The sequence below is a fragment of the Ambystoma mexicanum genome, chromosome 7p (assembly GCF_040938575.1).
Source record: "Ambystoma mexicanum isolate Mex_15411 chromosome 7p, UKY_AmexF1_1, whole genome shotgun sequence".
Lineage (NCBI taxonomy): Eukaryota > Metazoa > Chordata > Amphibia > Caudata > Ambystomatidae > Ambystoma > Ambystoma mexicanum.
Genome location: NC_090939.1, coordinates 363,255,673 through 363,269,077, shown reverse-complemented (window position 1 = coordinate 363,269,077; position 13,405 = coordinate 363,255,673). Strand labels below are relative to the sequence as shown.

General features: G+C 45.0%; 1 protein-coding gene across 1 annotated transcript in view; it reads right to left on the bottom strand.

The window, feature by feature from the left end:
• TMPRSS15 (transmembrane serine protease 15) overlaps positions 1-13,405 on the bottom strand; it is a 1,663,368-nt gene that overhangs the window by 1,124,973 nt on the left and 524,990 nt on the right. The window contains 1 exon segment of the mRNA XM_069636234.1: positions 1,517-1,667. Coding sequence (XP_069492335.1) covers positions 1,517-1,667 — 151 coding nt within the window.

Below are 13,405 nucleotides of genomic sequence, written 5' to 3'. Positions count from 1 at the left end.
ATTTTCAAATGGAACACAATGGGGGTAATTCCGACCCCGGCATTGGTAAGGATGCCGGTGTCGTTAACCCCCTACCGCCCTATTATGAGGTCCCTTAGCGGGTCCCACCAGGACCCGCTGGTTTTACCAGCCTGTCTTAGCGGGACCCGTTAAGGGGCCATGAAGCTAATAACGGGCTCCCAAATTGCGGGCCCGTTATTAGCTCCTTCCCCATTGAGCCCGATGGGGCTCAAATGGGAATGGGGAATGGTTTTCTGAATGGGGATTTACCGGGTCCTCCAAGGTTGGAATGACCCGGCAAGTCCCCATTCAGAGACCCCGGACCTGGGTTTGGAGGCAATAGCACCATGGCTGCCTCCAAACTCGGAATGACCCCCAATATCTCAAAATAGCTGTTTTTTTAAACATTGGTAGATGGTGAGCTCTACTGAACAGTTTATCTGCTGTTTGTTTCGCCTGTATTCATGGATGAATGAGGCAAAGCAGCTGCGTTTATTTTGAAGGTGTGTACTCTCCTTGTCGATTTAGAGGATAGAGGATGCTTCATTCAATGTGCGCCCAAGCGTGAATATTGGGATGGAAATATGTATGCAGAATGACACTCTACATTTGCACGTATCCAAAACAGTGCTGTATTGTTTCATACAAAAGTGTGCTACATTTCAAAGAGATTGCACTACGTGTCCCTGTAGAGTGGGACTTTCTGTGCTAGGCATTAATCAAACTTTCACGCAAATGATCAGGTTATGTCTCTTGTCTATCGTTGCACTCTATTTGTCAAGCATAGTCTCAACATGTACTTTCAGATGTCACAGTAAACATGCCCTTCACTGCAGAGCTTCATTGAATTTGTCAATTTAAGAGAGAGTTGAATGATGTTTATTCTTTTCAGACAATAGTGTTTTTGATCCCTTCTGTGGTAAGAGCATTGGTTTCCCAGAATTAGAGGTTAGACTCTCCACCCCCAGTCCAATGCAAACACTAATAAAGACAACATATACCGTGCCTTACGAAAATGTGAATTTTCTGCATAATCATAGTCAGCTGGGAACGTGTGTATATTTGTGGAGACTTCATTATTTACAAGAAGATGGTACTGCCATTTTAATGACAGGGGTTGGTTTAATATAGAATGCTGGCATTTACAAATTAACTTTTAAATGTGAATGAAACTAGATGGCTGTTCCCTTTTTTTTTTTTGTGCTGTACGATTTGATTTCCTTTCTCCCCACTTCGACCCCTCTCCTCCCTCCCGATTCTTATATTCTTTCAGTAAACTGTTAAGTTTGAAATGAATTAATATGCAATATTCCGTATATGTCCTATCCTGAGCTGCTGGCTGTAACCAGCAAGAAAACAAAGAACTACGTTTGAGTGTCCATGAGCACTCATTAATATCAAAGGAAGCCTGCAATATCAGCATACACTTTGATCGTAAGTGTGATAAAGACAATTACAGATCATTACGAATCATACACAATGTAATGCATTGAAAGAAAATAAAAAATGTTGTTACCGTAAGATTGGTGGTTTTATTTAATGTTACTTGTCCAAAATTCCAATTGTTACCATAATTTCCTTCCTTTTGGAAAACAGTTGCTTCTGTGTTGATCCCCGTTACGGTGGTAACGCGTAAACGAAAAACATTCATGCCATACAAGTGATACCTAGAGTAGAATTGAACATGCATTAGACCTTACCTTTTCATAATGATCTACAGTTGAGAAACACATAAATACCTTGCTGTGTTCCACTCACATTTCAAGTCGCCCTGCAGACAGACTTATATTGTATCCAATGGTAGCTGAGCAGGGCAACTGTCCTGTACGTGGAAGTTGTTTTCGTTTTGAGCTTTGAAACATTTTCCATTTATATCTCTACATCATCTTGCGTGTTTGTCACTTTAGATGTTTACTCTCTATATCACGAAACAAGAATACCAGCTATAAGACCCAGACCCTATGCAAACCTCACGCATGCTTTGCCACAGTGGACTAGATGACTCTACACACACTACTAGCAACATGTTTTGGGTACCCGGGCTCCTGGCTCAACTGCTCCACCTCTTAACGATTGGACAGGTTGGTCTATATGAGAACATTCAGATAGATGTGTCTGTGGTCATGTCAGACATCCCCAAGTTTCCATTCTATCACCATTTCATTTTAAATCTGTACATGGGGCCTTGAGAAGCTCTCTCCAATGACCCTGACATCTTTATTCGATCAATACTTGGGTGACAAGCAATTATACCTAAGGGTCAGTTGTGCCGAAGACATCATACTGCTGAAATGCTGTCTGCCACTCATCTGATGTCGAGCATCGATTTAAGGATACATTACACCAAGACTGACCGTGTGCTCCTTGGAAGACAAGCAAAGGAAACATTCATCCTGCAAGAATCTTGAAGGGTCCATAACACAAATAGTCACTGAAGCAACCTATTGTTTAAAGAACTCACATTGCTAAAACTGGCCATATTGGTTTCAGCTAACACATGTGAACAATTACATCTTTTTTTATAACCTCCTGCTTATCCGGGACCAAATCATTTGTGAAACATCTTGCATTCTAGCAAAGGCTAAATCCACACCAGCACCAACTCACCTATCCAATTATCTAGTCAATTGTGACAATTCCAGAATTGTAAACATCACAAGAATGTACAAATACAAGTTTACACGTTCTAGAAAGAGAAGACTAGGAAACAGGTATGGCATTGTTATGCATCAATACTGTGAAACAGCATCCAGAAGGAAAGACATACACCCACAATACTTAACAACAAGACCCATCCTGCTTATATTTTCATATCTCTGTCATTCCACCTATAGTTTAAGACTGACGCCTTAGGCTACCATTCATTTCTTTTTCTAATCTAAAATGTGTAGGTGTGACAAATTGCCATCTGGAAAGTGTGTGTAAACCCTGGGTTTTTGATTTGTCTTAACTAATAAAATGATGTGGGTAATTCCATCTCAGAAAGGGTAATCTGCTTATCAGATTCCCCTTTGTATTTGTTTTATTTATAACGTGCAAGCCATTAGGACCGGAGGCAACAGGGCGCAATTTGTACAAAGTTACAATAATGCATATATACAGACATACAAATTACATTGACAGAATACTAACAGTGTTTCTATCTACAAACATTACAGTAATTACAATGCCGCTATGCTTAACAGTAGATATACCTCTAGGGTGTAGAGAGAATAGTAACGGCGGTCAGCGGGCCAGAGTATGTAAGTCAAGGGCGCAGAGCATGTCTTAGTGCTGGTCAAAAAGCCAAGATTTGGTTTTGGCCTTGAATGTGTAGAGGCTAGGACAGGGAAGCTGATGCCCCCCGCTTTTTGAAGATTAAATCTAGGGATCGATAGACAGTGGGTCTGGGCAGTTCTTAGAGGTCAGGAGGTCGAGTGGCGAGACAGCCGACTGCAGAGGTAGATAGGGGCCTTGTTAGCCAAGCATTTGTGCGTGAAGGCAAGTGTTTTTAGTGAGATTCTCTGCTTGACAGGTAGCCACTTTAGGTTGGTTCTGGATTCTGAAATGTGGTGGTTGCGGGGGATGTTTAGGGCAGCTTGAATGGCATTGTTCTGTGTTGTTTGGAGTTTATTCAGTTTCTTTTGGCTAGTACCTAAGTAAAGAGCACTACAATAATCAATTTTGGCCATAATGAGAGTTCTAGCAAGTGTGACACTGTTAGGGGTGGTAAGGAACGGTCTGCAAGCTTCAATAAGTTTACACGTGTATGCAGAGGCAGATCTGACAGCATTTATTTGTCGAGATGAGGATAGGGTGGTGTCAAGGTAAAAACTTAACGTTTTGGTATCTTTCGAGACTCGTATGGTATTACCGTCTATGGTAAATGACTGATAGGACGGCTCTAGTTTGCTCAGGCGTTGTGAGGTGCCCAGGATGAGGAGCTCCGTCTTGTCGTCATTTAGGCATAACTGGTGTTGGGCCATCCAGGCTTGGACGACCAGGTAGACGTCGTTAAGGGCCTTGGTGTCAGCTAGATAATCACCTGTGATGGGAATGAGTATCTGGGTGTCATCCGCATAGTTGGTGTATGAGACACCCAGATAGTCAAGCACATCAAAGAGTGGTTTCGTGAAAATGTTATAAAGTGTAGGTGACACGCAAGATCCCTGAGGTACGCTGCAGTGAATAGGGGAGGGCTCGGCACCTGCGGATGGGGCCAAGACCCTCATGGATCTGTTGCTCAAAAAGGATTTGATCCAGGCCGCAGCAGAGGATGAGATGCCTGCATAGGATCTGGTGGTTGACCAAATCAAATGCGGCAGAGAGGTCGAGGACTAGTAGCATTGCTAGTTTACCCTGGTCCTTCAATACCTCAATTTGGGTTTTTAGGTCTATTAAAGCAGTTTCTGTCCCGTGTCTGGGACGAAATCCGGATTGTCGTAGACCTAGCAGATTGTTAGATTCCAAGTAATCTTGGATCTGAAGGTATTCTGTGCGGTCTAAAATCTTAAGCAAAAATGGTACTTCTGGTGATAAGTCGGAAGTTAGTAGGTATGCTTGGGTCAAGGGATGGTTTTTTGAGCAGTGGGATCACCCAAGCGTCCTTAAGGTTGTCCGGGACAATACCTGTTTTAAAGGAGGAGTTGATGAAGGCAGTAATGAATGGGGCCAGATCATGTGCAGAGTCCTTAATGATGGGAGCTGGTCAAGGGTCACCTTGGCAGTTGGATGGTTTAATTCTTAGGATGATATTTTCTACCTCGGTAATGGTGAGCAGTGAGAAGGCAAATGGTTTGGTGTTAGCAGTGTCTAGAGGGAGGGCCCTAGCAGGGGCGAGTGAGCGGTTGTCGAGATTCAAACTGTCCTGCTTGTCTTTAATTTTAGATTGTAGTGTAGAGATTTTATTCAGTAAGGCTGCTTGAATGTTAGAGCATGGGTGGAGTTTTTGAAAGGCGGAACTCCCTCACTCCTGCGCACTTCTGGTTAGTTTAATTCCTTTGTCAAACCTGCAGCCTGAGTCCTGGTTTGTCAAGGAACCAACTCCAGGGTTCCTGATTGTGAAGACAAATTGTGGGGTTTGACAAACTGTGGACCTCTAGGCGCTGGCGGGATTGGATAGTCCGGTATTTGTTAGTATGGCAGCTTTGTCAGGTAATGGATGTCAGGTTTGTTTTGTGTTAGACAAGTGGTTAGTTTTATTTCTTTAGTTATTCAGCACTAATGAAATACACTTAGACATAGAGGTGCCAGTTTTAACATATTGACACTTTACACAGCCGACGCGCGTTTCAACCTTAGTCTTTTTCAAGGCCAATTGAGTTTTTTCATGAGCTTAAAGAATGGTGAACTGGTCCTACCCAGTAAGTGCCAGTGGGCTGGATAGCCGTTTCTGAGCCGGTTGGCAGACATGTGTTCCGGAGTGGCGGAGGCGACGGTCGTCTGGTGATTCAGTAAGGCTGCTTGAATGTTAGCACACCATTTACTATCTTTCGTGCAAGTGTCTGGGGGAGACTGGAGTTTCTAGCTCTTTTAGGATTCTGAAGAGTTCCTTTGTGTTCAAATCAGCTTGCAGAATACGATTGTTAAGAGACTCTTTTTTTGATTTGATGATAGCATCTTTGTAGGTGAGTGAGGTAAGAAGGAAACCATCTTTATGCTCATCAGAAGGGTGACTTTTCCAGCGATTTTCAGCACAGCGTTTAGCTTTGCGGAGCATTCTTAACTGTGGGGTGAACCATGAATTAAGATGTGCTCGTGGTTTGGCCTTTCTAAGTTTGATGGGTGCTATGGAGTCTATGGCCGTGCGCATAGTTTGGTTATAGGTGTCTGCTAGGGAGGTGGGATCAGAGCAGGTGTTGGTGGTGGCCGCATTGAGGGAAGGGAGTAACAGAGGGAGGAGTTTCTCCTTGGTTATGTCCTTTTTACTTCTAGTAGGGAGTGCTGGGGCTATCAGTGTCGGGGCTTGCAGGGTTGCTTCAAAATTAAAAGTTATGATATGATGGTCAGACCATAAGCAAGGGGTATTGTCGAGAACCTTGATATTGCAGTTAGAGCCCGCTAACCAGTCAAGGGTCCTGCCTTTGATATGGGTAGGTTCTTGAATGTACACGGTGAGGCCGAGGTCAGTTAGAACATTTTCCAGATCTATTGCTACTGGATCTTTTGGGTCACCAAGACCTAAGTTAAGGTCGTCTAGTATGATTGTTTGTGAGTTACTTTTAGTTTTGTCAAGGAGGGTGGATATTTCACTGACAAAGGTCGGTGCCGGACGTGGGGGCCTATAGATAAGGTGGAGGGTGGCTATTTGGTTAGGCGTTAGTTATAGTTTGACTGACAGCGATTCAGCTGATTCGAGTTTGGAGTCGGATACCACTCTTAGGTCAAGAGTTTTTATGGATGAAGGCCACGCCACCGCCTCTGGATTGGGCAGTGGTACGGTCACATCGCCTGATGCCGTAGTCGGGCGGTAAAGCCAAGGATAGTGAGGGGCCAGATGCGGCATGTAGCCAAGTTTCGGATATAGCGACGAAGTCAAGGTCTGAGGTGGTGATGAGGTCAGCAATGTCTAATGCGTGTGCTGTGAGAGATCTAGCGTTGATAAGGGCACCCTTGAACACAGGCAGTTTAACCCTGTGGTAGTGGATTTGCATGTAGTGGTAGATGGGGATGAGCCAGGTGGTGCATGTGAAGTTTGCTTGGTGGCGTTGTTGCGGGAGTGTCATAGGCGGAATCTAGTGGCTAGTCTCTTGTTTCTAAGAAGGAGGGGGTAGGGTTGGTTTGGTGTTGGTTTCCTGGCGAAGTGTTCCAGCCACAGAGCTGGGTCATTAAGGTATTGGTTAATATGGTTACTGGAGTAATGTAAACCTGCAGTGGTTGCTGAGGGCTCATTATAGGGGTCACAGTCTCAGTCGGCAGTGCCTGGTGGTGTAGGTTCAGGCAGGCCAGACTATTAGGTGGCTGATCGGGTTTAGCCCAAAGGGGGAAGGTTGTTGCAGTGGGTAACTGAGTGACTGGGGCAGCCCGTAGGGCTAGAGTGTAGTATAATAGAAGGAGCACACTGACCTGCATAATGGTAGTACTAGCTACCTGAGTAGGATACCTACGAAATTGTTCACACGAGTCAAGATTGGGTCTCATTAGATAGGACTGTGGTATCAGTGACCAAAGTGGCACAATGAATACAAGTGCCTAGATTTGGCTAAATGTCAGCAAACATAAGGTGACCTGAGTGTACAGAGTGTGCAGATGCCTAGCATTGACTAAACAATATCAATCATATAGTGACCAGGGCGGCACAATGAGAAGTCAGCATTTGTCATGCACAACAGGGAATGCAGTGCAAAATAGAGCGCAGCTAGATTCAAATATCAGGCACATCAGGGAATGCAGTGCAAAATACAGCGCAGCTAGATTCAAATATTAGGCACATCAAGTAAAACAGTGCAAAATACCAAGCTCTATACCAAAAGCATAGTATACTTGTATCCGACTGAATCAGTAACCTGGTTTGATTTGATGTATTTCTATCACACTTCAGGCAGTATTAACTGCATCCAAGCGCAGACCTTCTAAGTTCTGAAACAGACCTCTATCCCTAGCACTTGTAACAAGAAGAAAAGATAATAGACACGTCCATTAACATAACAATTATATTTTTAGGGCCTTCCTAAAGATGAGAATGACGTCAGGCTTTGAATGGTCAATGGTGGTGAACACCATAACCTAGGTCCAGAAATTGAAAATCGTCTATCAACTCCATGGACAAACCGAGGTGGTGGGAATACTAGAAAAGGACTGTGATCTGCAGCTCCTACCGTCCAGTAGCACAAAGCAGGATCAGGGGTCATGGTTGCCCTCTTGACAGTAGCAGTGACAGACAAGTCTCTGTGGAGCAGGGGCTGCATTTAAGATATGAACATCTGTTCCAAAAACTATGTGTGAGCCCTGTGAGCTATATTCACCTGTGGAAGTTTTATCTGTATTCCCCCAGTCAGGCTGCCTCGGCTTCTCCCAGAAAGACTTTAGCCCTGGGGAATCTTTGTTCCTTTGAAGGGCACACCATTCACAAAAAGACTATCCTCACAGCAGGGTTATGCACAACAAACGGGCCTTTTATGTGAATGACAAGGCAAGGGAGTGGGGTTATTGAAGGCAGATGGAGCTCAGACCAGCTGGAGGAAGGTACCAACTCCTCTCTTCATCTAGCCCCCTGCACTTCCTTTAACACAGATCACTTTGGGTGTGATGTCAGAAGGCAGAGTCCACTTATTACAAAAACAGCAATTGGAACGTTTGTGTAGGTTTGATTTTATCCAAACACATGTAGGTTTTTTCCATTAAAAGAAGGTGTCTCCCATTCCTTCTTTAAATCACCCCTGGACTTCAAGCCTTCAAGAAGATTACGTTGGACCCTGTTGGGAGAGCAGTCCTTTCCAAGGTACTCCAGTTGTAAGGTGAAGACAGGTAATCCAAGGCAGAGGCACGCTCTGTCCCCTAACTATCCCCAGGTCATATTGGGGTGACCTGGTTCTGGAGAAAGACCTTCAACTCTGCCAATCACACAGCCTTGACTGTTAAACTGAGCCTTGTGAACTCCATGCTCTGCAATGTTAAATTAACGCCTTGAATCCCAGCATCCTCCAGTTTCACCGCAGCTTGACACCTGCTTGCCACTGGACTACCCCAACTGCTGCATTTCAAACTGAATCGGAGCGCCGCACAACACTGAGAATCCTGGTTAGCTGTTGTCGAGACACCAAGGCACTTCAAAGGCATCATTGCCTGATAACTGCCCCATGATCAATTTTTGTGCCCATGACCGGCTATTTCATATTAATCCCTTTTTACAACAGTTTTCTCATGTTTTTGTGGTGGGATCAAGCCTGATTTGAATATAGTATTCCCCCTTCTGTGAATGCATGTAATCTGAAAAACAATGCTATACAGCGTTGTCAAGACCAATGCCAGATATTGTGAGTAATTCAAAACCTTTCAGCCATCAACCTTCAGTTTTCAAATGTCATTCCTATCTTAGTGTAGACCAGGAACAACAACCTCATAGGTGAAGACCAAAAACCTTGAATCATACATTACTTGTCATCAGCATGTGCTATCTTGGCTATGACACAAAGGGCCAGATTTTCAAAAAGAAGAGCAAATGAAAGGAGAGAAGAAAATGTGCTTGTTTTTTTGCTCTGCTTTCAGAAATGCTCAGGCCACTGTGACCAATCGTGTGAATTTGTCCCTTCTCCCCAAGGCGGATCATCCACCCACGTGAGACTGGGTTAGTGAGACGGCTCTGCAACACCCTCCCTAGGGGTTGAGGCAAGTGTGACCTCACCGGGAGAGACTCCCGCTTGGGGACAAGGACTCCTTTTCCTGTGAGGAACTCTCTAAAAGACACCCTAAGAATACAGGGAGAGGGAGAGAGCAAGACTTACACTGGGGAAGTCCCACAGCTATGTCATATATGAGAGGGGAGGAGATTGGCAGGAGGAGAAAACTGTCGAGTGGCTGGAGGTCAGACGCAGAGGGAAAGCTGGACGTGCAGTATCCCATAACGGAAAGACACAAGGAACTGAGTTAGATGTGCTGCGTCTTCATACCGTAAGCATGAAAGAAAGAGAGTTCAATGTCTGCCATCCCATAGCACTGAGAGAGAGAGAGACACAGAAAGTAGTAGCCTGATCACTACGAGCCAGTGGAGGACAGCGGATCTCTTAAACAATGCTGATACAACTCTACAACAAAGTATGCAGAAAATACCATCTGGCTGCCCAGAACAATGACAGGAAGAGAGAAAGCAACCCCAAGTGAATAAAAAGCCTGGTGACATTATCCCTACCGACATCAAGTAATAGGGAGAACGGGAGACCCGGGAGGGGGAGTGAGCATCATTACACAACCAGTCAGACTCAGCCCAGTGAGGTCCAAAAAACTGTAACACTAAAGCCCAGAGAAGTGAAAGGGGATCATTATGGGACAAGTCATACTCGTTCAAGTGAAGTTCAAGAAACTGTAAGACTAAACCCCAGAGGAGTTAATAACAAGTTTTTTTATAGGAACAATCATACTCATCCCATTAGAGATAAGGAGTTCAGAATACTAAAGCATAAAGAAGTAGATGAGAAACAATGTTTGAATACTATTGGTCTTATCAAACAAAGTAAATGGGAACTATCTCTCAGTAGGAAGAACCAAGAGGAGAAACCTCTAAGGATAGAGAACATTTATCACAGAGAAAAGAAGCAGAAACAAGTTACTATATTTAAAGAGCTGCATGGACTGTTCAAAATAATCTCCATCGACTATAAAGTTGGTGGAAAGCCAAACGCTAGGAGAAGGGAGTCAGTCTCCTGCCCTATGTTTTCATCTCAGTGCTAGGGTCAGTTGAGGTTAGTTTGGACTTTGGACAGTGTCTGTTAAGTCAACCACTGACGACTGACAAGCACCTTAGCTAGTTTTGTTAGGTAGGGATGCCTTATAGTATGGGCAGAGATAGGCATTTCTTTTCTAGTCAATAAGGAAGAGTGGGAAGAGTGAAATGTCTGATCAGACTACACGTCATTCCTCTGACCCACCACACCACCCAATTCTTAACATTGACCTGAGAATTTCATGAGGTGCTGGACAATAAGTAAAAATGCACGGTCCAGTTCTCTTGCATATGCTTGGTGCCAGCGCATAAAAAAATGTTGAGCTTCTGGCCCACTGTGTCCTTTTCCAGGCTATGATCAGCTGCATATTGCTAGCTGAACAATTAGTTTCCTTATTGTCTCTTACAGTAGTTTCATAAAAGCAGAAGGAGAAACAACAGTGGTGGCCATCTTGGAATTACTGATTCCGCCAATGTTTTGTACAATGTGTTTTAATGTCTTTGGGCTCTATCCTAACCTACCCTACTCTATCCCTGTGGTTCTTCAACATCTACCTTGTCCCTCTGGACCACCTGATCAGCACCTACTCCCCTAATTTCCAGTGTTACGCAGCAACACATAGCTCTCTTTTGGACTGCCCTCCGCTACCACCTCCTCTACCTCCTCCTCTTCCTTCCTCAAACCTGACTGTCTGACTGCTATTAAGACATGGTGCTCTGCCAATGATCGGTGCCTCAATGCCAGCAGGACAGAGATCCTTTTCATTGGGATGCCTGCTCCTAGTCTCCTCCTCACTCTCTGGCCAGACTCCTTGGCTCCCCTCCCCTCACCCACATGTGAAGAAAAAAACCTTTGGATCATCTTTAACTCTTGTCTCTCCTTCTCTCCATAAATCACAGACCTTGCCAAGAAGTTCAATTTTCAGCTTCATCTCCTAAGGGGCATTCTACCTTTCCTCACCTTCCCCAGAAGCTCAATGGGTCTCATTATAAGTTTGCCAGTCCTGGAACTACGGTACCGGTAGAGCATTTTTTATTCCGGCACCCACAAATGGGCAATTACGGGTCTGGCAGGCCCGTAATGAACGGGTAATTGCCCATTCGTGGATGCCGGAAAAATAATTACACCGGTGGCAGCTGTGCCTGTATTATCATAATGAGGCCCAATTTCTCCAGAGCCCTGCTTCTCTCTAGGCTTGACCAGTACAAAAGCATCTTCCTTCACCTTCCTCTTTCCTCCCTTCACTCCCTTTAACTAATCCAGAATAGGCCTGCAAGACTTATCCATGGTCTCAAGCCCAGGGACCGCATCTCTCCCACCCTAAAATCTCTCCACTGGCTTCCATTGAAGGCAGGGATCAAAGGAGCAGGAGCTACTATCCCACTGCAGGAGCAGCACCCAGGCCCAGATGGGCCTCCAGCACCATGGTAAGCCCCCATGGTAAGCCCCTGGGCTTCACTCCAACCCCATCAAGTGTGAAGGGCTAATTTCCAAAAATATCGGAATTATTGCTTACTTTTTTGCCATTATTTGCATATTGAAATCATAGCTACGTGCAACGCTGCACTGTGAACTCTGCCCCATCTTTACCTACAAACTCTGCTAAAACGCAGTAGTTTGCCCACGAGGTTAGACCCTCAAAGATGGCCGCTCAACCTCAGTAGTGTGCCTGTAACCACTGCTGCCCTCCAGCCTTGCATGGCCCCATAGGTTTGGCAGGAGCCTTCCTATTTACCTGCACCCCATTCGCCGGCAGGTGAGAAGCCGGCACGCCGTCTAAGGCACTACATCGAAGCCCCTTGCTTCCTGTCCTGAGCCTATCACGAGCCGGACAGAGCCCAGGGCCAAACTCCATAATGGACATGCAACCACCAGGAACCACACTTCATCCCTCATCCGCCCAGTTTGTGACCTGGTATAAGACCTCCAGTACCATGCAGACTTCGTGCTCGCTGACTATAAATACTGTCCTAGCCGGCTAGGCATCTCCCCCCAGCTCCTTGCTTACTTACTGCATAATTAATGTCAAAGTGTACTTTATACTCCAAATGCAGGATATTCATTTGCCTATAGTATTTTATTTGGCTCTCGAATATGACCAAGTTGTGACAACCCTACAAGTCTTTGCCTTCAGCACCTGCGCCCACATTGATGTGTAACTACTCTTCATTTAACCTGCAGCCCTCATGCCTCGCTATACTGTGATCACCTGAATTTCTGCCAGCAGCCGTATGCCACGTTGTTCTGTTCCTCTGTGCATTTAACCTGCAGCCCTAGTGCCACGCTGTACTATTCCCACTTCGATTCTTGTCTGCAGCCCCTGACCTGAAACAACATTAAACCTCTCGATTTTACTCTGCCGCTCTTGTGCCCATACTTGTGCCATCCCCTCAAGCACCTCCTAGCCTTCCTAGGCAGCCACCACTCTAAATAGCTATATGCAACTACCCGGCCAGGCTCGGCACCCCAGCCTCGCCTCTTTTCTCATTACGGCGGTTGCAATCCACATTATATTGTATGTAATTACATTTGCAACTTAGGCACTGTACCTGCTGTTTCATTTACAAATGTTATACCCTGAAAGCTTTGTTACACACTTTCTACTACAGTCACCTATATGCACCCACTTAGACCAGTTCTCCATCAAGGGCAATATCACAATATCCACACTGTTACCGCCATGCTCACACTACTATTATCATCTTAAAACCATTTGTACTGTGGAAACTGAACCTAGTCATAGTATGAAAGATACCTTTGCTTCCTATTGTTTAAATTTCATTCAGCTATTAGCACATAGCATCTTAGCCCTCACTGTGAAAGTGCATCTAGGTAGACCATGAAAGCGACACCCGCCTTTACTGTTACATCTGCATCTAGTTGGGTGTTTTCCCATCCGCACGTGGCGCGGTGAGTGTGTCTGCCACAGTTGCTGCACCTAAATTGTGCCCATATCTTCTATTTATTATTGTTAACAGGCTCTAGGCCCTTTCTAGGAGGCATACGCCGTTATCTCCATTCCCCGCTCCCTCTTCCACATCTCCCCG